General features: G+C 43.2%; 2 protein-coding genes across 2 annotated transcripts in view; one reads left to right on the top strand and one right to left on the bottom strand.

Annotated features, from left to right (window-relative positions):
• The first annotated feature begins 4,597 nt into the window (after window positions 1–4,597).
• Window positions 4,598–9,450, top strand: LOC129864108 (endothelial differentiation-related factor 1 homolog). The gene is made up of 5 exons (XM_055936707.1): window positions 4,598–4,908; window positions 5,358–5,409; window positions 5,552–5,712; window positions 8,632–8,725; window positions 8,882–9,450. Exons 1-5 carry the CDS (start codon window positions 4,831–4,833, stop codon window positions 8,941–8,943), a joined length of 447 nt encoding a protein of 148 aa, XP_055792682.1. The 5' UTR covers window positions 4,598–4,830; the 3' UTR covers window positions 8,944–9,450.
• Window positions 9,451–11,883: 2,433 nt separating this feature from the next.
• Window positions 11,884–22,728, bottom strand: part of LOC129864106 (ATP-dependent RNA helicase DQX1-like) — a 32,384-nt gene continuing 21,539 nt past the window's right edge. Inside the window, exons 5-12 of the mRNA XM_055936705.1 lie at window positions 22,341–22,649; window positions 18,603–18,702; window positions 18,319–18,477; window positions 17,585–17,776; window positions 17,285–17,410; window positions 16,957–17,147; window positions 16,469–16,659; window positions 11,884–12,897 (exon numbers count right to left, since the gene is read on the bottom strand). Coding sequence (XP_055792680.1) covers window positions 12,681–12,897; window positions 16,469–16,659; window positions 16,957–17,147; window positions 17,285–17,410; window positions 17,585–17,776; window positions 18,319–18,477; window positions 18,603–18,702; window positions 22,341–22,649 — 1,485 coding nt within the window. The 3' untranslated portion in view covers window positions 11,884–12,680. The remainder of the gene's footprint in view (window positions 12,898–16,468; window positions 16,660–16,956; window positions 17,148–17,284; window positions 17,411–17,584; window positions 17,777–18,318; window positions 18,478–18,602; window positions 18,703–22,340; window positions 22,650–22,728) is intronic.

Here is a 22,728-nt window from a genome sequence, read left to right as displayed (position 1 = left end):
CAAAAGTTTTGAGAATGACACAAATATTAATTTTCACAAAGTCTGCTGCCTGTTTGTATGATAGCAATTTGCATATTCTCCAGAATGTTATGAAGAGTGATCAGATGAATTGCAATTAATTGCAAAGTCCCTCTTTGCCATGCAAATTAACTGAATCCCCCAAAAACATTTCCACTGCATTTCAGCCCTGCCACAAAAGGACCAGCTGACATCACGTCAGTGTTTCTCTCGTTAACACAGGTGTGAGTGTTGACGAGGACAAGGCTGGAGATCACGCTATCATGCTGATTGAGTTCAAATAACAGACTGGAAGCTTCAAAAGGAGGGTGGTGCTTGGAATCATTATTCTTCCTCTGTCAACCACGGTTACCTGCAAGGAAACATGTGCCGTCATCATTGCTTTGCACAAAAAGGGCTTCACAGGCAAGGATATTGCGGCCAGTACGATTGCACCTAAATCAACCATTTATCGGATCATCAAGAACTTCAAGGAGAGCGGTTCAATTGTTGTGAAGAAGGCTTCAGGGCGCCCAAGAAAGTCCAGCAAGCGCCAGGACCGTCTCCTAAAGTTGATTCAGCTGCGGGATCAGGGCACCACCAGTCCAAGATTGCTCAGGAATGGCAGCAGGCAGGTGTGAGTCCATCTGCACTCATAGTGAGGCAAAGACTTTTGGAGGATGGCCTGATGTCAAGAAGGGCAGCTTAGAAGCCACTTCTCTCCAGGAAAAACATCAGGGACAGACTGATATTCTGCAAAAGGTACAGGGATTGGACTGCTGAGGACTGGGGTAAAGTCATTTTCTCTGATGAATCCCCTTTCCGATTGTTTGAGGCATCCGGAAAAAATCTTATCCGGAGAAGACAAGGTGAGCGCTACCATCAGTCCTGTGTCATGCCAACAGTAAAGCATCCTGAGACCATTCATGTGTGGGGTTGCTTCTCAGCCAAAGGAGTGGGCTCACTCACAATTTTGCCTAAGAACACAGCCATGAATAAAGAATGGTACCAACACATCCTCAGAGAGCAACTTCTCCCAACCATCCAGGAACAGTTTGGTGATGAGCAATGTCTTTTCCAGCATGATGGAGCACCTTGCCATAAGGCAAAAGTGATAACTAAGTGGCTCGGGGAACAAACATCGATATTTTGGGTCCATGGCCAGGAAACTCCCCAGACCTTAATCCCATTGAGAACTTGTGGTCAATCCTCAAGAGGCGGGTGGACAAACAAAAACCCACAAATTCTGACAAACTCCAAGCATTGATTATGCAAGAATAGGCTGCCATCAGTCAGGATGTGGCCCAGAAGTTAACTGACAGCATGCCAGGGCGGATTGCAGAGGTCTTGAAAAAGAAGGGTCAACACTGCAAATATTGACTCTTTGCATCAACTTAATTTAATTGTCAATAAAAGCCTTTGACACTTATGAAATGCTTGTAATTATACTTCAGTATTCCATAGTAACATCTGACAAAAATATCTAAAGACACTGAAGCAGCAAACTTTGTGGAAATTAATATTTGTGTAATTCTCAAAAGTTTTGGCCACGACTGTACATAGATTTTTCTATTGTTTTATTGATTGTACGTTTGTTTATCCCACGTGTAACTCTGTGTTGTTGTTTTCGTCGCACTGCTTTGCTTAATCTAGGCCAGGTCGCAGTTGTAAATGAGAACTTGTTCTTAACTGGCCTACCTGGTTAAATAAAGGTGAAATAAAAATGTTAAAATATCTGCCCGGTACAGTTGAAAGCAGGATTCATCCGTGAAGAGGACCCTTCTCCAGCGTGCCAGTGGCCATGGAACGTGAGCATTTTCCTTCTGAAGCCAGTTAGGACACCAAACTGCAGTCAGGTCAAGACCTTGGTGAGGAGAAATTCTTCGGTTGTGCAAACTCACAGTTTAGTCAGCTGTCCGGGTGGCTGGTCTCAGACAATCCTGCAGGCGATGAAGCCAAATGTGGAGGTCCTGGGCTGGTTTCACGTAGTCTGCCGTTCTGAGGCTGGTTGGATGTACAGCCAAATTCTCTAAAACAATGTTAGGAGGCGTCTTATGGTAGAGAAATTAACATTCAATTCTTTGGCAACAGCTCTGGTGGACATTCTTGCTGTCAGCATGCCAATTGCATGCTACCTCAGAACTTGAGATATCTGTTGCATTGTGACAAAACTGCACATTTTAGAGTGGCCTTTTATTGCCCCCAGCACAAGGTGCACCTGTGTCATGATCATGCTGTTTAATCAGCTTCTTGATATGCCACACCTGTCAGGTGGATGGGTTACCATGACAAAGGAGAAGTGCTCACTAACAGGGATATAAACTAATTTGTGCACAACATTTGAGAGAAATAAGCTTTTTGTGCATATGGAACATTTCTGGGATCTTTCATTTCAGCTCATGAAACTTGGGACCAACACTTTACATTCTGCGTTTATATTTTTGTTCAGTGTAAATACATGGAATTTTGTCCTTGAAACATTTAATTGAAATACTGTAGAATTCCATTCATTCCTATGGAGGACTGCTCATACTGGGGAGTGGCTATATGGGCGACCGGTGGCTTCAAAGTCTCTCTCAAGGGCCAATACATAGCATCAGCAATACATCATTGGCTAAACTTACCTAAAAGGTGTACACCTTGTTATGTAGTTATCTCAGTGTATAATAAAGAAAATACCCTCAACACAATCTGCATATGCATGTTGAACTATTTTTAAACATGTTCCACAACAATAATAGGCAAATTCCATCAAATACTAAATTAAATCATCAGGAGTTAAAGGCTACAGAGAAAAATAACTAAGTTCATTCCAGTGTGTATTTGTAACATTGTTGATTACCTGTTTTATAGTCACTGTTGAAATGGAGCCAGAGCAATCGAAGCCAGGTTCCTGCACCTTGGGTCAAAGGGGGAGACGAGCTCCAGCATAATGGGTCCAAAGAGAAAAGGATGATAAACTCTTAGGGTTATTATAGCCAAGGTTTGATCCAAGGTGTGGACATGAAGCTCGGGTTATGGCTAGGGTTAGGGTTAAGACAGGGTGTGGACATGAAGTTAAGATTATAATGTATTACCAGTCTAGGGTTGGGGTTGGTGCTACAGCTATAAGTACAATATTTCCAGTCTAGGGTTAAATTTAGGGTTATGGTTGGCTCTACAGCTGTACATGTATTACCAGCCTAGGGTTAGAGTTATGGTTTAGTTGTTTCAATAGCTTTAAGTACAATGTATTACTAGGGTTATGGTTTTGGTTTGTGCTACAGCTCCAAGTACAATGTATTACCAGTCTACGGTTAGGGTTGAGGCAAGGGTTAGGGTTGAACCGGGGTGTGGACATGAAGTTGGGGTGTGGACATGAAGTTAGGGTTAGGATGGACATTAGCCTGGCTGATGCGACCCATGTGGTACACAGCAGACTTGGAGGAGGACTTCGAGTTTGTATCAGCCAGACTAGCTGGACATGGGACAAGAGGAACGTGTGGAGAGATGGCAGATGACAGGGCATGGCTCAACCCTAATCCTAACTCTACACCTTCAAATAGAGGCTCCTCCACCCCACCTCTGAATTCCCAATCCAGTGGAGACTGCTGAGGGGAGGATTACTCATAATAATAGTTGGAATGGAGTCAGTGGAATGGTATCAAACAAGTGATTTCCATGTGGTTGATAGCATTCAATTGACTCCATCACAATCATTATTATGAGCCATTCTCCCCTCAGCAACCTCCACCCATGTTTATATTGCTACAGTACATTGTATGGATACTTAATATCAACCACTATTACATTATGAATACGGGATACTTTGTAACATCAACCAATTAATACTGGTAATCACAATAACCCCAGCCAATAAGTCAAATTTGGCTATATCGTAAAAAATGAATGAAAGCAAAAATGTGCTCTATTATCAAAATTTAACATTAGGCATAAAGTAAACACTGTGGTTAAGGTTAGGGTTATTACTTTGTTGTTACGGTAACTACTGACGTTCATGTAACATCAACCTATGAAGACTGGAAAACGAACATTTTACCCTGCACTACTTGAAGAAACTAAGAAAATACATTAACATTAACTGTATTTTTTGTGTATAGCATCCAGAAACAGTTTTGCATTTATTTTGGCATTGTCTATATGTAAAGAAATTATGGCAAGATATTCATAGTTTTATCATTGTTAATATTCTTGATGACTTTTGTTTGTTATGTGAGAATGTGCTGCTCGGTTTCCTTAACTATAATAAGTATAAAGAAAAACACTTTTACCTCATAAATCTAATTGTGCTAATGGAAAATATTAATAAATGTAAATCCACTAATAAAAAAAACATCTTCCATGTTTTGTATAAGGAATTCGAGCAGTACATTAAGACCATTCTACATTCTTCTAATGAAAAAGCTGTTAAAACAATCAATACGTGCGTATATTTTAAGGTCTCTGTATAATCTGTAATTTGTTGTAACCCCTTGAATATTGTATCATTGTCTTTTTGTATACTTCTTGTATGTATACAGGTAGGTGTTTCTGCAATAAAAAAAACAGATCATTGACATTTCCTTTGTTCTCAAGCACTTCCCTTTAAACAGCAGAGGTCACTGTAGCTCTAGATTGACATATCTATGAGGTTGTTTTGAATAAAGCTTTGGATTTGAAAGAAGCGTGGCTGTTTGTTATTAGTTCGTCGTTTGTTGTTGTTGTTGTCAAAGCAAGCGTAGGAAAGAAGTAGCCTTACGTCGGCAGATATCGTTTTGATACCCAGGCATTTAACGTTAGCTTTATTTTTGTATAATTATTGTCGTTACGGCTATCGAATAATTCCTGGAAACAATGGCAGAAAGCGACTGGGACACCGTGACGGTTTTGAGGAAGAAGGGTCCGACTGCTGCGCAGGCCAAATCTAAGCAGGTAGCTAGCTGCTAGCTAGAGCAGCTAGCATTAGCCACTTAGCATGTGAACCTGAGAAACAACTCGATATATTGTAAATAAATATGCGATTTAATTAATCATACCACTGGGCCCATGTAGGCTGCACACTGTCACTGGCAGGGAAGCTTGCTAATAAATCCCTTGGATTTGATTGTGACCTCGCCTCTCCCTGGCGTTTCCTGCTCGGTAAAACGGTCGACGTGGACAGAAATAGCAACTATGTGGGTTGGCGTCTAATCATTTGACTGACGTCGATGAATTGGACTTTTATCAAACATTTTCTGCGTTTTTCGTAGCCTGTGTTTTGATTCTGTGTTGGATAAGCCCCCCTGGCCTGGCCTACTCGTCAGCTATACTAGCTAACTAAATATCCCTGTGTTATGGAACGATGTAGAGCACATTTGAATAATGTGCCATGTTTTTTCTAGGCTATCACAGCTGCACAGAGACGTGGAGAAGACCTCGAGACTACTAAGAAATGTAAATGTTCTATATAGCAATACATGCTAGGTGCAATCCACCAACTCCCCTGCTGGGAAGTCTGGGACATGAAGGATTGATTTCTGAATTAAATTATGTTATGGCTTGTTTATGCTTACCATGCCAATTAATGTCTCCACAGGGTCTGCAGGGCAGAACAAGCAGCACCTGATGACCAAGAACACGGCCAAGCTGGACCGTGAGACGGAGGAGCTGCAGCACCAGCGGGTCTCCCTGGAGGTGGGCAAGGTCATCCAGCAGGGCCGCCAGAACAAGGGCCTCACCCAGAAAGACCTAGCCACTGTGAGTAATGCTACCGCAAACCCATATGACATTAAGATATTGGTGCATTTCTGTGGCTTCCTCGTCTCATCTGCACTCATTTAAACGCAGTGTAGGTGAAAATTATGTCCAATACTTTCATATCAGTACATATGAGGATGGGAGGACACTTTGAAGATGCCTCAAATGTATGTATACCTTAAGAGATGGCCTCAGTGATTTTATTTTTATTTTACCTTTATTTAACCAGGTAGGCTAGTTAAGAACAAGTTCTCATTTGCAACTGCGACCTGGCCAAGATAAAGTAAAGCAGTGTAACACAGACAACAACACAGAGTTACACATGGAGTAAACAATAAACAAGCCAATAACACAATAAACAAGTCAATGACACAGTAGAAAAAAGAAAGTCTTTATATACAGTGTGTGCAAAAGGCATGAGGAGGTAGGCAATAAATAGGCCATAGGAGCGAATAATTACAATTTAGCAGATTAACACTGGAGTGATAAATGAGCAGATGAAGATGTGCAAGTAGAGATACTGGTGTGCAAAAAAGCAGAAAAGTTAATAAAATAAAAACAGTATTGGGATGAGGTAGGTAGATTGGGTGGGCTATTTACAGATGGACTATGTACAGCTGCAGCAATCGGTTAGCTGCTCAGATAGTTGATGTTTAAAGTTGGTGAGGGAAATAAGTCTCCAACTTCAGCGATTTTTGCAATTCGTTCCAGTCATTGGCAGCAGAGAACTGGAAGGCGGCCAATTGAGGTGTTAGCTTTGGGGATGATCAGTGAGATATACCTGCTGGAACGTGTGCTACGGGTGGGTGTTGTTATCGTGAACTGAGATAAGGTGGCGCTTTACCTAGCATAGACTTATAGATGACCTGGAGCCAGTGGGTCTGGCGACGAATATGTAGCGAGGGCCAGACGACTAGAGCATACAGGTCGCAGTGGTGGGTGGTATAAGGTGATTTGGTAACAAAACGGATGGCACTGTGATAGACTGCATCCAGTTTGCTGAGTAGAGTGTTGGAAGGTATTTTGTAGATGACATCGCCGAAGTCAAGGATCGGTAGGATAGTCAGTTTTATTACGGTAAGTTTGGCGGCGTGAGTGAAGGAGGCTTTGTTGCAAAATGATGTTTAATATGAGTCTGGAAGGAGAGTTTACAGTCTAGCCAGACACCTAGGTATTTATAGTTGTCCACATATTCTAGGTCGGAACCGTCCAGGGGGGTGATGCTAGTCGGTCGGGCGGGTGCGGGCAGCGAACGGTTGAAAAGCATGCATTTGGTTTTACTGGCTTTTAAGAGCAGTTGGAGGCCACGGAAGGAGTGTTGTATGGCATTGAAGCTCGTTTGGAGGTTAGTTAGCACAGTGTCCAAGGAAGAGCCAGAAGTATACAGAATGGCGTCGTCTGCGACAGCAAGAGAAACATAATTGATATATACAGAGAAGAGTCGGCCCGAGAATTGAACCCTGTGGTACCCCCATAGACTGCCAGAGGTCCGGACAACATGCCCTCCGATTTGACACACTGAACTCTGTCTGCAAAGTAGTTGGTGAACCAGGCGAGGCAGTCATTAGAAAAACCAAGGCTATTGAGTCTGCCGATAAGAATACGGTGATTGACAGAGTCGAAAGCCTTGGCCAGGTCGATGAAGACGGCTGCACAGTACTGTCTTTTATCGATGGCGGTTATGATATCGTTTAGTACCTTGAGCGCTGCTGAGGTGCACCCGTGACCGGCTCGGAAGCCGGATTGCACAGCGGAGAAGGTACGGTGGGATTCGAAATGGTCAGTGATCTGTTTATTAATTTGGCTTTCGAAGACTTTAGATAGGCAGGGCAGGATGGATATAGGTCTGTAACAGTTTGGGTCTAGGGTGTCACCCCGTTTGAAGAGGGAGATGACCGCGGCAGCTTTCCAATTTTTAGGGATCTCGGACGATACGAAAGAGAGGTTGAACAGGCTGGTAATAGGGGTTGCAACAATGGCGGCGGATAGTTTTAGAAAGAGAGGGTCCAGATTGTCTAGCCCAGCTGATTTGTATGGGTCCAGGTTTTGCAGCTCTTTCAGAACATCTGTTGTCTGGATTTGGGTGAAGGAGAAGCTGGGAAGGCTTGGGCGAGTAGCTGCGGGGGGGCTGTTGGTCGGGGTTGGAGTAGCCGGGAGGAAGGCATGGCCAGCCGTTGAGAAATGCTTATTGAAATTGTCGATTATCATGGATTTATCAGTGGTGACCTTGTTGGACTGAGAGACTAGTCAGGACCAAGGGAAAGATAAACGGAGCAAAGTACAGAGATCCTTGATGAAAACCTGCTCCAAAGCACTCAGGACCTCCGACTGGGGCAAAGGTTCACCTTCCAACAGGACAACGACCCTAAGCACACAGCTAAGACAACGCAGGAGTGGCTTTGGGACAAGTCTCTGAATGTCCTTGAGTGGCCCAGCCAGAGCCCGGACTTGAACCCTATCGAACATCTCTGGAGAGACCTGAAAATAGCTGTGCAGCGACACTCCCCATCCAACCTGATAGCTTGAGGATCTATAGAGAAGAATGTGAGAAACTCCCCAAACACAGGTGTCCAAAGCTTGTAGCGTTATACCCAAGAAGACTCGAGGCTGTAATCACTGCCATAGGTGGTTCAACAAAGTACTCAGTAAAGGGTCTGAATACTTATGTAAATGTGATGTTTCTGTTTTATTTTTAATACATTTGCAAAAATGTCTAAACCTGTTTTTGCTTTGTCATTATGGGGTGTTGTGTGTAGATTGAGGAAAAAAACTATTTAATCAATTTTAGAATAAGGCTGTAACAAAATGTGGAAAAAGTCAAGGGGTGTGAATACTTTCTGAATGCACTGTAGGTCTAAATAGAATAACGTTTTTAGGTCACAGATTTTTGCTGACATCTCTTTTGGCTTTCACTTTCAGAAAATCAATGAGAAGCCTCAGGTCATTGCTGACTATGAGTGTGGGAAAGCAATTCCCAACAATCAGGTCATGGGAAAGATTGAGAGAGCAATCGGTGAGTGGAATCTGGGAAAGACTCACACTGACATTTTTCAGAATCAACCACTATGTTTAATCAGGTCTCGGAGTAGTATGCCACCTTATTCATCTGTACTTTGGATTTTACCATTGGTACTTTTTTTGTCTGACGTCGCAACTTTTTTGTTCACAGGTTTGAAACTGCGCGGGAAAGATATTGGACTGCCCCTGGAGGCAAAACCCAAGAAGAAATGAGGACAAAGCCTCGAAATCAGCCCCCCCTTCCCCATGTACCCCACTTTCATCCCCACGTCCCCTACCATTATCCCACCTCCCTACTCCGCTATGACCCTGCCTCCCTCACCCCTCCAACCACCCCCCCTCCTCTACCTGGGCTGATCTCCACCTGTCCTGCTACAGGACCTGGTGATCCACCACGTTACAAGCTGCATATACTGACAAGTCATCACAAAATACTTCTTATAAGCAATTGAATGCATTGCATAACTTGCAAACCAAAAGTGCTGTGAAATGTAATTTTTATTTAGTTCGCTACTGCTTTGGTATTAACTTATTTTGGGACTAGGTGAATTTTACCATGGCCATGTGCATCGATTTTACTTTTTCTCGGAGCATGTTCTTTATCCATTTCGTAAGTGCTTGTTTGCTGCCTTTTCAGACACATTGTATATTAGGTTATTACAATATGAACATGTCCTGCTGTAGCTTGGTTTTGATTTTAAAATAAAGTTTGGCAGTCTACTTGTCATCTGATGGTTATTTAGAATGTTTTCAGTTTTACATTAGAGAAGGCCTTGAAATAAGATATTTTGGTGTCCTATGTTGTTACTAGCAGTAATTAAAACCAGTCTGGCCCTGTACTCACTCAGGTTCTACAATTGATGTACAACCCATTTGATACAACCAATATTTTTTATGAGTTTGTCTGCACAAAAGCACTATGCCAAGTAAAGGGAAGTTAAACTATTTGTATAGGTGAGTTATGAGTAGGGCCATGAGTTGTATGTAAAATGTAGCTCGCATAGAGTTTGAACTGCATTAGAACTGTCACAAGTGGCTCCCCACTATACCTAAAGTGGACATTGCCATTGGCTGCATGGAGTTGCATTAACAGAAATCCCATGCAGTCTTGTTTACAAGTTTAAACACTGGAACGTGATGTAATCTACAACTTGATTAGGATGATTCATGATTTTTCTATATAGCCTACACTTTCTCGTTCTGAACATTAACGCGGGAGTGGCTTCATGACAATGATCGCAAGAGCAGCTGCTCACCAATTTGATGGTTTCAACTCAGTTCCACCTAGACACCGACAAAACATCCACTATGCTGGTGTCTGCTATGGCCGGTTAACGCTAAATCTGATTGAACAGAGCCCTCAATCTGTAAAACTGAAGCGATACAGATTTGGTGTACGGTCATTTCCAATTAAGCCGACATAAGCAGTTTAACGTGAACGCAGTCTCCTAAAGTGGGAACATTGCCTTTAAATTTCAATCATGCTGTAAAGCTGGACTTCTGCAATGCGGATTGAATAGTGCCCTTAAAGCGGCAATAAGCAGAAGAAACAATAACAAAGCAACCTCAACTGTTGGGTACCACAGTTGAATTAAGCTCATGAGGCATTTACAAGTTATATTCTTTAAGAATCAATGGGTACATATTCATTTTTAAGATCAACAATGAATGTAGCAACTGCTAATTGCCCCTTTAATCTAGACCTTAATTAGTTTAACATTGTTATATTTCCTGTTGTGCTTAAAGCAAGGACAATATCGATATTGTATCTTGCTCTGTGACCTGGTAACAGCCTACCTTAAGGCTAAATAATATTGATCAGGCATCATTTGGCTTAGGTGGCTTATAATGCCAGTCCTTGATTTGTTTTCAGCCAAACGGCAGCCCTGCCAGTGCCACTCTATAATGTCGAGGGATGGGGATCTAGACAGTAGGCCCCTAAAACTCAACTCTGGACCATTTTTTCGTTGTTTACCTGTAATCAGGGACTGATTTAGACCTGGGACACGAGGTGGGTGCAATTAATTATCAGGTAGAACAGAAAACCAGCAGACTCTGGACCTCGTATGGTAAGAGTCAGTGGAGGCTGGTGGGAGGAGCTATAAGAGGACGGGCTCATTGTAATGTCTGGAATGGAAGGTGGTGGTTTCCACATTTGATAGCGTTCCATTTATTCCATTCCATCCATTACAATGAGCTATCCTCCTATAACTCCTACCACCATTCTTCACTGGTAGGAGTTGAATACCCCCTCGCCCCAACCTGGGCTTGAACCATTCAACCTCAAAGTATCGTTGCCTATCGCTCCACAAAAGCTGCTGTCCTTGCAGAGCAAGGGAATCAACTACTTCAAGGTCTCAGAGCAAGTGACGTCACCGATTGAAATGCTACTAGCGTGCACCGCTAACTAGCTAGCCATTTCACACCGGTTATACCGACGTAGGCTATAGATAGCAAACGAATGCCGTTTTTTTGTAGGCACTAACTCCGTCATGGTTCGTTGGACAAAGCCGATGAAAAAATGAATGGAGATCTTATACATTTTATTTTTTGAGATAATCTTCATCAACTGTCACATTTTGTGAATTTTGGAGCATTTGTGTAATTGAAAAAAAGCACATCAAGGCTACATAATTCATAAAGGTCATCTTAACTAACATTGTATAGGGTGGTGCACAATTGGCCCAGCGTAATTAAAAAATATATATAATTGTAACTCATAGAACAAAACGTATAAGATCTCCTTAAGCCTCTGTTAACCTCAGACCTTATTTTCTGAGTTTATCCAAAACCCCTATTATTTCTACATTAATTTCCCCCTAGGAATGGCTGAATAAACCAGTGGTAACTATTTTCATTTTTTAAGACTACAAACTGGCAAGCTCTTTTGCCATGAGGCATTTATAAGCCATTGAACAGCGGTATATCAACTATGCCATCGTATGGGAAGCCATTTAACAGCAGTAAATATTGCACATTGTACTAACCAAAATGTCTACTTTTATTATGCTATCCTAATGAACTTATTTCCCAAATTCCCCATGCTACTTGAGTGAGAAACCTGGATGCGATGTTTCACCGACCACAGATTGTCCCTCAATAATTGAAGGGCTGAATGTATAACATGAAGTAGTTAACCATTTCAAGCTGAAATTCAACAAATAAACCTTTCATTTTGTTGTTCAACATATATTTAAAATATTTATTAGATAGAGGGAGGCTGACTCGACACCCTTGATTTACACACAACATATTATTTCAACACATTGGAAACCCACTAGCATACAAAGAACAACAGTAACAAAAACGGGATTCTAAAGCTACGTACAACGGTAGATCGCCCTGTTTAAACCTAACTGAGCCCTGCGAATCACATGTCCAGTCCACATCAAGTCAGCTTCTATGATTGGGCTCTTCTACAGAGAGAACAAATTCCCTGGAAGTGACAGCATCAATGCCATACCTCACCAGTCATCATTGAAAGAATGCATGTCCACTTATTGACAGCTGACTGTCTCTTCAGTGAAGTATCAGGGACTCTTGTAGAATAGTCAACATTCATGGCAATATATAATTCCCAATATATATTACTTTGCATACCAGTATACAGTTTATTTTATAGGAACTCTGTAGGTTCAGTCTAAAATTGCCCTTAACTCACACATTTTCATGTGCAAAAAATGCATTTAATCTCATTTAAGAAATATTTCACTAACACCTGTAGGTGAGCCCTTATTCACTCAGATTGAAACAACTGCCTCCATACAACGTTGTATGGCTGGATTGTGTACTGTACGTACTCTCCCTCATCAACTGTCCATGCAATAGTACAGTATAGATCTATGGTGTGTTCCTGATAAAACTTGAGAGTATCCTGCATAGTGCATCCAAGTCCTCATTCTCAGGTTCTCCTCCCTTGGTTCTGCTTTCGGTTGCCCACACCATTCCCGTCACTGTATGACACACAGCTCAGTACTGTCTTGATTACGTGGATCTCCGGTCCTGTCTAAGTGTTCCTCAATGTGGCGTGTGTCATAGACCCCTTCTGGGCCCCTCTCCTGTACCTCCTCTGGGGGCAGCAGACTCTGTCTCAGCTCCATCAGAAGGTCCCGTCCCTCGCTGGACGGCAAGTTGCCTAGGTAGTACAGAGGGGCCAGCTCCACCAACCTGCACAGGAAACATTAATATGCCAAGGTTACCAAAGTAGGTTATCAACGTAATGCACTTAAATGCTTAGTTTACCTCAAAGTAATGACATGTGCACATCTCAGAAGATTGCTATATCATATTGACCTGGTTCCAGAGAAGTTTAATGCTTCTCGTTTTGCGATCTGATCATGTGCGATCTGATCACAAAAGACAACCTGGTATGCACCACTATCTTCTGACAGATAGTACAGTTTACTGTTTATCAGAGGACTAGTATTCCAAAAGGAAGTAAAGACACCACTATGAGGATGTCCCAGAGAGGTTCTGGGTTAGTGTACATTACACACTATCTACAGTTGAAGTCGGAAGTTTACATACACCTTAGCCAAATACATTTAAACTCAGTTTTTCACAATTCCTGATATTTAATCTTAGTAAAAATCCCTGTCTTAGGCCAGTTAGGATCACCACTTTATTTTAAGAATGTGAAATGTCAGAATAATAGTTGAGAGAATGATTTATTTCAGCTTTTCACATTCCCAGTGGGTCAGAAGTTTACATACACTCAATTAGTATTTGGTAGCATTGCCTTAAAAATGTTTAACTTGGGTCAAACGTTTCGTGTAGCCTTCCACAAGCTTCCCACAATTAGTTCGGTGAATTTTGGCCCTTTCCTCCTGACAGAGCTGGTGTAACTGAGTCAGGTTTTTAGGCCTCCTTGCTCACACAAGCTTTTTCAGTTCTGCCCACACATTTTCTATAGGATTGAGGTCAGGGATTTGTGAAGGCCATTCCAATACCTTGACTTTGTTGTCCTTAAGCCATTTTGCCACAACTTTGGAGGTATGCTTGGGGTCATTGTTCATTTGGAAGACCCATTTGCAACCAAGCTTTAACCTCCTGACTGATGTCTTGAGAGGTTGCTTCAATACATCCACATAATTTCCTCCCTCATGATTTCATCTATTTTGTGAAGTGCACCAGTCCCTCCTGCAGCAAAGCACCCCCACAACATGATGCTGCCATCCCCGTGCTTCATGGTTGGGATGGTGTTCTTCGGCTTGCAAGCCCCCCCTTTTTCCTCCAAACATAACGATGGTCATTATGGCCAAACAGTTCCATTTTTGTTTCATCAGACCAGAGGACATTTCTCCAAAAAGTATAATCTTTGTCCCTATGTGCAGTTGCAAACTGTGGCTTTATCCTTGCTGAGTGGCCTTTCAGGTTATGTTGATATAGGACTCATTTTGCTGTGGATATACAGTGGGGCAAAAAAGTATTTAGTCAGCCACCAATTGTGCAAGTTATCCCACTTAAAAAGATGAGAGAGGCCTGTAATTTTCATCATAGATACACTTCAACTATGACAGACAAAATGAGAAAAAAAAATCCAGAACATCACATTGTATGATTTTTAATTAATTAATTTGCAAATTATGGTGGAAAATAAGTATTTGGTCACCTACAAACAAGCAAGATTTCTAGCTCTCACAGACCTGTAACTTCTTCTTTAAGAGGCTCCTCTGTCCTCCACTCGTTGCCTGTATTAATGGCACCTGTTTGAACTTGTTATCAATATAAAAGACACCTGTCCACAACCTCAAACAGTCACACTCCAAACTCCACTATGGCCAAGACCAAACAGCTGTCAAAGGACACCAGAAACAAAATTGTAGACCTGCACCAGGCTGGGAAGACTGAATCTGCAATAGGTAAGCAGCTTGGTTTGAAGAAATCAACTGTGGGAGCAATTATTAGGAAATGGAAGACATACAAGACCACTGATAATCTCCCTCGATCTGGGGCTCCACGCAAGATCTCACCCCGTGGGGTCAAAAATCCCAGAACCACACGGGGGGACCTAGTGAATGGCCTGCAGAGAGCTGGGACCAAAGTAACAAAGCCTACCATCAGTAACACACTACGCCGCCAGGGACTCAAATCCTGCAGTGCCACAGACGTGTCCCCCTGCTTAAGCCAGTACATGTCCAGGCCCGTCTGAAGTTTGCTAGAGAGCATTTGGATGATCCAGAAGAAGATTGGGAGAATGTCATATGGTCAGATGAAACCAAAATAGAACTTTTTGGTAAAAACTCAACTCGTTGTGTTTGGAGGACAAAGAATGCTGAGTTGCATCCAAAGAACACCATATCTACTGTGAAGCATGGGGGTGGAAACATCATGCTTTGGGACTGTTTTTCTGCAAAGGGACCAGGACGACTGATCCGTGTAAAGGACAGAATGAAAAGGGGCCATGTATCGTGAGATTTTGAGTGAAAACCTCCTTCCATCAGCAAGGGCATTGAAGATGAAACGTGGCTGGGTCTTTCAGCATGACAATGATCCCAAACACACGGCCCGGGCAACGAAGGAGTGGCTTCGTAAGAAGCATTTCAAGGTCCTGGAGTGGCCTAGCCAGTCTCCAGATCTCAACCCCATAGAAAATCTTTGGAGGGAGTTGAAAGTCCGTGTTGCCCAGCAACAGCCCCAAAACATCACTGCTCTAGAGGAGATCTGCATGGAGGAATGGGCCAAAATACCAGCAACAGTGTGTGAAAACCTTGTGAAGACTTACAGAAAACGTTTGACCTCTGTCATTGCCAACAAAGGGTATATAACAAAGTATTGAGATAAACTTTTGTTATTGACCAAATACTTATTTTCCACCATAATTTGCAAATAAATTCATTAAAAATCCTACAATGTGATTTTCTGGATTTATTTTTCTCATTTTGCCTGTCATAGTTGAAGTGTACCTATGATGAAAACTACAGGCCTCTCTCATTTTTTTAAGTGGGAGAACTTGCACAATTGGTGGCTGACTAAATACTTTTTTGCCCCACTGTATATAATTTTGTACCTGTTTCCTCCAGAATCTTCACACGGTCCCTTGCTGTTGTTCTGGGATTGATTTGCACTTTTCACACCAAAGTACGTTCATCTCAAGGAGACAGAATGAGTCTCCTTCCTCAGCGGTATGACGGCTGCGTGGTCCCATGGTGTTTATACTTGCATACTATTGTTTGTACAGATGAACGTGGTACCTTCAGGCGTTTGGAAATTGCTCCCAAGGATGAACCAGACTTGTGGAGGTCTACAATTTTTTTTCTGTGGTCTTGGCTGTTTTCTTTTGATTTTCCCATGATGTCAAGCAAAGAGGCACTGAGTTTGAAGGTAGGCCTTGAAATACATCCACAGGTACACCTCCAATTGACTCAAATGATGTCAATTAGCCTAACAGAAGCTTCTAAAGCCATGACATAATTTTCTGGAATTTTCCAAGCTGTTTAAAGGCACAGTCATCTTAGTGTATTGCATGTAAACTTCTGACCCACTGGAATTGTGATACAGTGAATTATAAGTGAAATAATCTGTCTGTAAACAATTGTTGGAAAAATTACTTGTGTCATGCACAAAGTAGATGTCCTAACCGACTTGCCAAAACTATAGTTTGTTAACAAGAAATTTGTGGAGTGGTTGAAAAACGAGTTTTAATGACTCCAACCTAAGTGTATGTAAACTTCCGACTTCAACTGTACATGGATTTGCTCAACAACAAAAGTTCACAAAACATTTTAGGGTTACTCACATGTGGGGGTGCACCTCGGAGGCGGTGCAGATGCAGTTGTCGTGGGAGATGGTGAATTCGTGGTACAGCACCCAGGAGGGGGGGTTGAGGCGGGGCCGGCGACACAGGTAGGAGGAGAAGGGGTGGAGGTGAGCCACGTGACGGTGAGTCAACAGGAGGTAGTTACCTGAGCCGTCCACATCATGAGCCACCTGAAAAAGAGAGGAGAGGGGAAGGGAGAAGATGAGATTGAGAGAAACAAATACAGAAAGAACAGGAGAGACCGGGGGGGGGGGGGGGGGGGGGGAGACAGAGAGAGAGAGACACCAGAATGGAAAGAGAGGAGAATGTGAACATTTTGACAGACAGTAAGACAAAGACAAAGAGAGGAGGAAGAAATAGGGGGAGGATAGAGAGAAAGGTTAAGGTCTATTGACACAAACAAATGTTAGACACAAACAAACTAAATTACATCTTAAATGGAGAAGTGGACTGATGAGTCCTTTTACCTTGAGGAAGAACCCTGAGATGAGTGCACGCTTGATATTAGTGCAGTTGTCTTGGCAACCAAAGGAAGGAGGCGAGACGGGCAACTCTATTCGCTGCATCACCTCCAGCAGCTCCGCCCTGATCACCACAGCCAATCGTAATGCGGCGGGGTTCAGGAAGTTGGTAGTACACCAGGCATCATCCTCATTGTCTAAAATATGAATCAGAGAAACACACATATTAATATTCAAGGAGTAGAGATTGTGTGAAATGCATGTCTGTTCCATGCCTATGTGTGTAGATCCATGAGTGTGTGTGTGTGTGTGTGTGTGTGATATATGGTCTCACGCTGTATGTAGGCGTTGTAAATGTTGATGAGGGTGAGGTGGTCTCCCTCGTTGTGCAACAGGGGGCGTCTGTGAGTGGCTGCTGCCTCCTCTCTCTGGGGTGTGGGGGTCACAAAGCAGGGGGAAGCTGAGAACACACACAGGTGGAGAATTTCAATGAATGACTGTTCAAAAACGTAAATCTAAGTTATAGAAACAAAACAAAGCAATATTTTGTAATGCATGTAAAAAGGGTTAGTAAAGGCTCATTTTACAGCCAGTAATAAGCACCTTGGACAGTGTATGTGTGTGCCGTGTGTACCTGTGAGCATGGCAGCGATGGTGAGCAGCTCATTGACACAGTCAAACTCGCAGGCAGCGATGAGGGCCTTGGCCAGTGGGGGCTCCAGGGGCAGCTCTGACATAATGATGCCCACCTCAGATAGGTTCCCATCATCATCCAGTGCTGCCAAGTAGTCCAGGTCCTCTAGAGCCTGCATCAGAGCCTCTGGAGCTGAGGGAGGGAGGATTGAAGAAAATGACGGATATGGAAAGATCTTATATTTTGCCTGATAACACAAAATAGAAGGCACCTCGTAAAAACATGAATCCTACATGAATCCCATGAATGGGTTCAAATATATTTAAAAAAAATCTCAATTACTTTTACATACATTCAAAGTAAGTATTCAGATATATTTTATTTGAAAAGAAAAGTAGTTGAATATTTTAATGTATTTGCAAATACACTTGGAAAGTATTTGAAAATACTAAATGCATTTAAGCCAGGTATTAGAAAATAGTATTTGAAATAAACATTTGAAAATATAATTTGGTAGACTATTTGACTTTTACAAATAACCATTCAAATACTGAAATAAAAGTACTTGTTTTTGTGCAGTGTAATTGAAAATAGTCAAATACAAAGAAAAAAGTATTTTAAATACCATATACTCAAATACACATGTATTTGAACCCAGGTCTGGTGCAAGGTGCACTTTATTCATTCAAAGGAAACAGGGCTGAACTAGCTAGATGATGCATGGCCCTCCTTACCAGGCCTGTCCAGGAACTTGCACTGGCCCATGTCGGCGATGTCCAGTCTCTTGAGCAGCAGCACCAGGTGGCTGAGGTTCTCCTCCACCACCCCCGGGCTGCGGGTTTCCGACATGCCCTCCACATACAGAGCCTGGGGGTACAGACGTAAACACAGACCTAGAGGAACAGGAGAGAGGGTTCAGAAGAATACACAGAGAGAGGATAGTTGTCCTGTAACAGCTTTGTATGTCCCTTCTGTCCATGATGATTTCTTACAACAGATTTGATTGACCTTAACCTACCTGGTAGGTCACCGTTTACCCTCTGCGTCCGCATGTCTGCCTGCTGCCGGCTGATTGGACGCAGGACCTGGGAGTCTGCTCTAATTTGAGGGTTGTAAACCTATGAGACGGAGGCAGGAAGAGTGGGAGGTTATGCATGGCACTGGGACTGGGTGCACCTCAAAAGTCTATTGAGGTTATGCAGCATTGTGGTTATTGTGGCCACACACAGAGATTCATACAAAGCTCGCCCTCCACATGGCAAATCTGACCATAATGCCATCCTCCTGATTCCTGCTTACAAGCAAAATTAAAGCATGAAGCACCAGTGACTAGGTCAATAAAAAAGTGGTCAGATGAAGAAGATGCTAACCTACAGGACTGTTTTGCTATGGAATTGGCATTGAGGAGTACACCACATCTGTCATTGGCTTCATCAATAAGTGCATCGATGACGTCGTCCCCACAGTGACGTACGTACATACCCCAACCAGAAGCCATGGACTACAGGCAGCATCCACACTGAGCTAAAGGCTAGAGCTACCGCTTTCAAGGAGCGGGACTCTAACCCAGAAGCTTCTAAGAAATCCCGCTATGCCCTCTGACGTACCATCAAACAGGCAAAGCGTCAATACAGGACTAAGATCGAGACGTACTACACCGACTCTGACGCTCGTCGGATGTGGCAGGGCCTGCAAACCATTACAGACTACAAAGGGAAGCACAGCCGAGAGCTGCCCAGTGACACGAGCCTACCGGATGAGCTAAACTACTTCTATGCTCGCTTCGAGGCAAATAACACTGAAACATGCGTGAGAGCACCAGCTGTACAGGAAGACTGTGTGATCACGCTCTCCGCAGCCGATGTGAATAAGATCTTTACACATGTCAACATTCACAAGGCCGCAGGGCCAGACGGATTACCAGGACGTGTACTGCGAGCATGCGCATACCAACTAGGAAGTGTCTTCACTGACATTTTCAACCTCTCCCTGTCCGAGTCTGTAATACCAACATGTTTTAAGCAGACCACCATAGTGCCTGTGCCCAAGAACACTAAGGTAACCTGCCTAAATGACTACCGACCCGTAGCACTCGCGTCTGTAGTCATGAAGTGCTTTGAAAGGCTGGTCATGGCTCACATCAACATCATCATCCCTGAAACCCTAGACCCACTCCAATTTGCATACCGCCCCAACAGATCCACAGATGATGTAGTCTCGATTGCACTCCACACTGCCCTTTCCCACCTGGACAAAAGGAACACCTATGTGAGAATGTTATTCATTAACCAAAGCTTAGTGTTCAACACCATAGTGCCCTCAAAGGTCATCAATAAGCTAAGGACCTTTGGACTAAACACCTCCCTCTGCAACTGACGGGCCACCCCCAGGTGGTAAGGGTAGGCAACAACACATCCGCCACGTTGATCCTCAACACAGGGGCCTGGTATGGCAACTGCTCGGCCTCTGACCGCAAGGCACTACAGAGGGTAGTGCGAGCGGCCCAGTACATCACTGGGGCCAAGCTTCCTGCCATCCAGGAACTCTATATCAGGCGGTGTCAGAGTAAGGCCCTAAAAATTGTCAAAGACTCCAGCCACCCTGGTCATACTGTTCTCTCTGCTACCACACGGCAAGCGGTACCGGAGCACCAAGTCTCGGTCCAAGAGGCTTCTAAACAGCTTCTACCGCCAAGTCATAAGACTCCTGAACATGCCTACCCAGACTACTCGCATTGCCCCCCAGTGGTGGGGGGAGGGCCCCCCCCCCCTCCCCACACCACTGCCAATCTGTTGTAATCTATGAATTCAGTTGAAGTCGGAAGTTTACATGCACTTAGGTTGGAGTCGTTTATCAACCACTCTACAAGTTTCTTGTTAACAAACTATAGTTTTGGCAAGTCGGTTAGGACATCTACTTTGTGCATGACACAAGTAATTTTTCCAACAATTGTTTACAGATTATTTACCTGTATCACAATTCCAGTGGGTCAGAAGTTTACATACACTAAGTTGACTGTGCCTTTAAACAGCTTGGAAAATTCCAGAAAATTATGTCATGGCTTTAGAAGCTTCTGATAGGCTAATTGACATCATTTGATTCAATTGGAGGTTTACCTGTGGATGTATTTCAAGGCCTACCTTCAAACTCAGTGCCTCTTTGCTTGACATCGTGGGAAAATCAAAAGAAATCAGCCAAGACCTCAGAAAAAAAATAATTGTAGACCTCCACAAGTCTGGTTCATCCTTGGGAGCAATTTCCAAACGCCTGAAGGTACCACGTTCATCTGTACAAACAATAGTACGCAAGAATAAACACCATGGGACCACGCAGCCGTCATACCGCTCAGGAAGGAGACTCGTTCTGTCTCCTAAAAATGAACGTATTTTGGTGCAAAAAGTGCAAATCAATCGCAGAACAAAGGCAAAGGACCTTGTGAAGATGCTGGTGGAAACAGGTACAAAAGTATCTATCGCCACAGTAAAGCGAGTCCTATATCGACATAACCTGAAAGGCCGCTCAGCAAGGAAGAAGCCACTGCTCCAAAACCGCCATAAAAAAAGCCAGACTACAGTTTGCAACTGCTCATGGGGACAACGGTTGTACTTTTTGGAGAAATGTCCTCTGGTCTGATGAAACAAAAATAGAACTGTTTGGCCATAATGACCATCGTTATGTTTGGAGGAAAAAAGGGGATGCTTGCAAGCCAAAGAACACCATCCCAACCGTGAAGCACGGGAGTGGCAGCATCATGTTGCGGGGGTGCTTTGCTGCAGGAATGACTGGTGCACTTCACAAATTATATGGCATCATGAGGGAGGAAAATGATGTGGATATATTGAAGCAACATCTCAAGACATCAGTCAGAAAGTTAAAGCTTGGTCGCAAATGGGTCTTCCAAATGGACAATAACCCCAAGCATACTTCCAAAGTTGTGGCAAAATGGCTTAAGGACAACAAAGTCAAGGTATTGGAATTGCCTTCACAAATCCCTGACCTCAATCCTATAGAAAATGTGTGGGCAGAACTGAAAAAGCTTGTGTGAGCAAGGAGGCCTAAAAACCTGACTCCGTTACACCAGCTCTGTCAGGAGGAAAGGGCCAAAATTCACCAAACTAATTGTGGGAAACTTGTGGAAGGCTACACGAAACGTTTGACCCAAGTTAAACAATTTTAAGGCAATGCTACCAAATACACTCAATTAGTATGTAAACTTCTGACCCACTGGGAATGTGATGAAAGAAATAAAAGCTGAAATAAATCATTCTCTCAACTATTATTCTGACATTTCACATTCTTAAAATAAAGTGGTGATCCTAACTGACCTAAGACAGGGAATTTTTACTAAGATTAAATGTCAGGAATTGTGAAAAACTGATTTTAAATGTATTTGGCTAAGGTGTATGTAAACTTCCGACTTCAACTGTAGTCACTTTAATTTACTCTACCTACATGTACATACTACCTCAACTAACCAGTGCCCCCGCATATTGACTCTGTACCGACTTTGTTTATATTGTTATTTTTTACTGCTGCTCTTTAATTACTTACTTTTATCTCTTATACTTATCCGTAATTTTTGAAACTGCTGAAACTGGTTAGAGGCTCATAGTAAGCATTTCACTCTAAGGTCTACACCTGCTGTATTCGGCACATGTGACTAATAAAATCTGATTTGATTTGAGATGTGCCAGCTGTGTAGGATAGTGCAACACATACTCCCTCTCCTTCCCATCTCTAATACATTAGTACTCACTGTCTTAAGTTGCATGCCTGTGTCTATGACATAGCGGACTCCAGATAGAGAGAAGGAGGCCTCCCCCAAGGTGTCTGTGAGGATGACCCTGCGCCTCGCTCCCGTCCCCATCCCTATCCCTGGCCCTTCCAGTCCTTCAGACCCATTGGACCCCTCCGTGTCCCCAGAAGGCCCCTCTGGCTCGGCTTCATAGACGCGCTGGGTAGCCCCTCCAAGGCCTGCGTGGAGGTGCAGAACTCTGAGGGTCCCCAGCTGAGGGCTCAGGGCCACAGACTCCTTCTCCAGCAGAGAGCCACACTCGTCAATCTCCTGAGAGAGAGGGAGGAGAGAGAAGAAAGGTTTGAGAATACATACTGTTCTATCCTGGGCACTTAGTCAATCTCTTGAG

This window comes from Salvelinus fontinalis, chromosome 10 (assembly GCF_029448725.1).
Source record: "Salvelinus fontinalis isolate EN_2023a chromosome 10, ASM2944872v1, whole genome shotgun sequence".
Taxonomy (NCBI): Eukaryota; Metazoa; Chordata; class Actinopteri; order Salmoniformes; family Salmonidae; genus Salvelinus; species Salvelinus fontinalis.
The sequence above is the reverse complement of the archived record's forward strand: the minus strand, read 5'-3'. Positions and strand labels throughout refer to the sequence as shown.

Coding starts and splice junctions, on each gene's coding strand:
- LOC129864108 (XM_055936707.1), top strand. CDS start 4,831: ATGGCAGAAAGCGACTGGGACACCGTGACGGTTTTGAGGAAGAAGGGT. Junction 4,909..5,357: donor CGCAGGCCAAATCTAAGCAG/GTAGCTAGCTGC, acceptor TGTTTTTTCTAG/GCTATCACAGCTGCACAGAG. Junction 8,726..8,881: donor AAAGATTGAGAGAGCAATCG/GTGAGTGGAATC, acceptor TTTTGTTCACAG/GTTTGAAACTGCGCGGGAAA.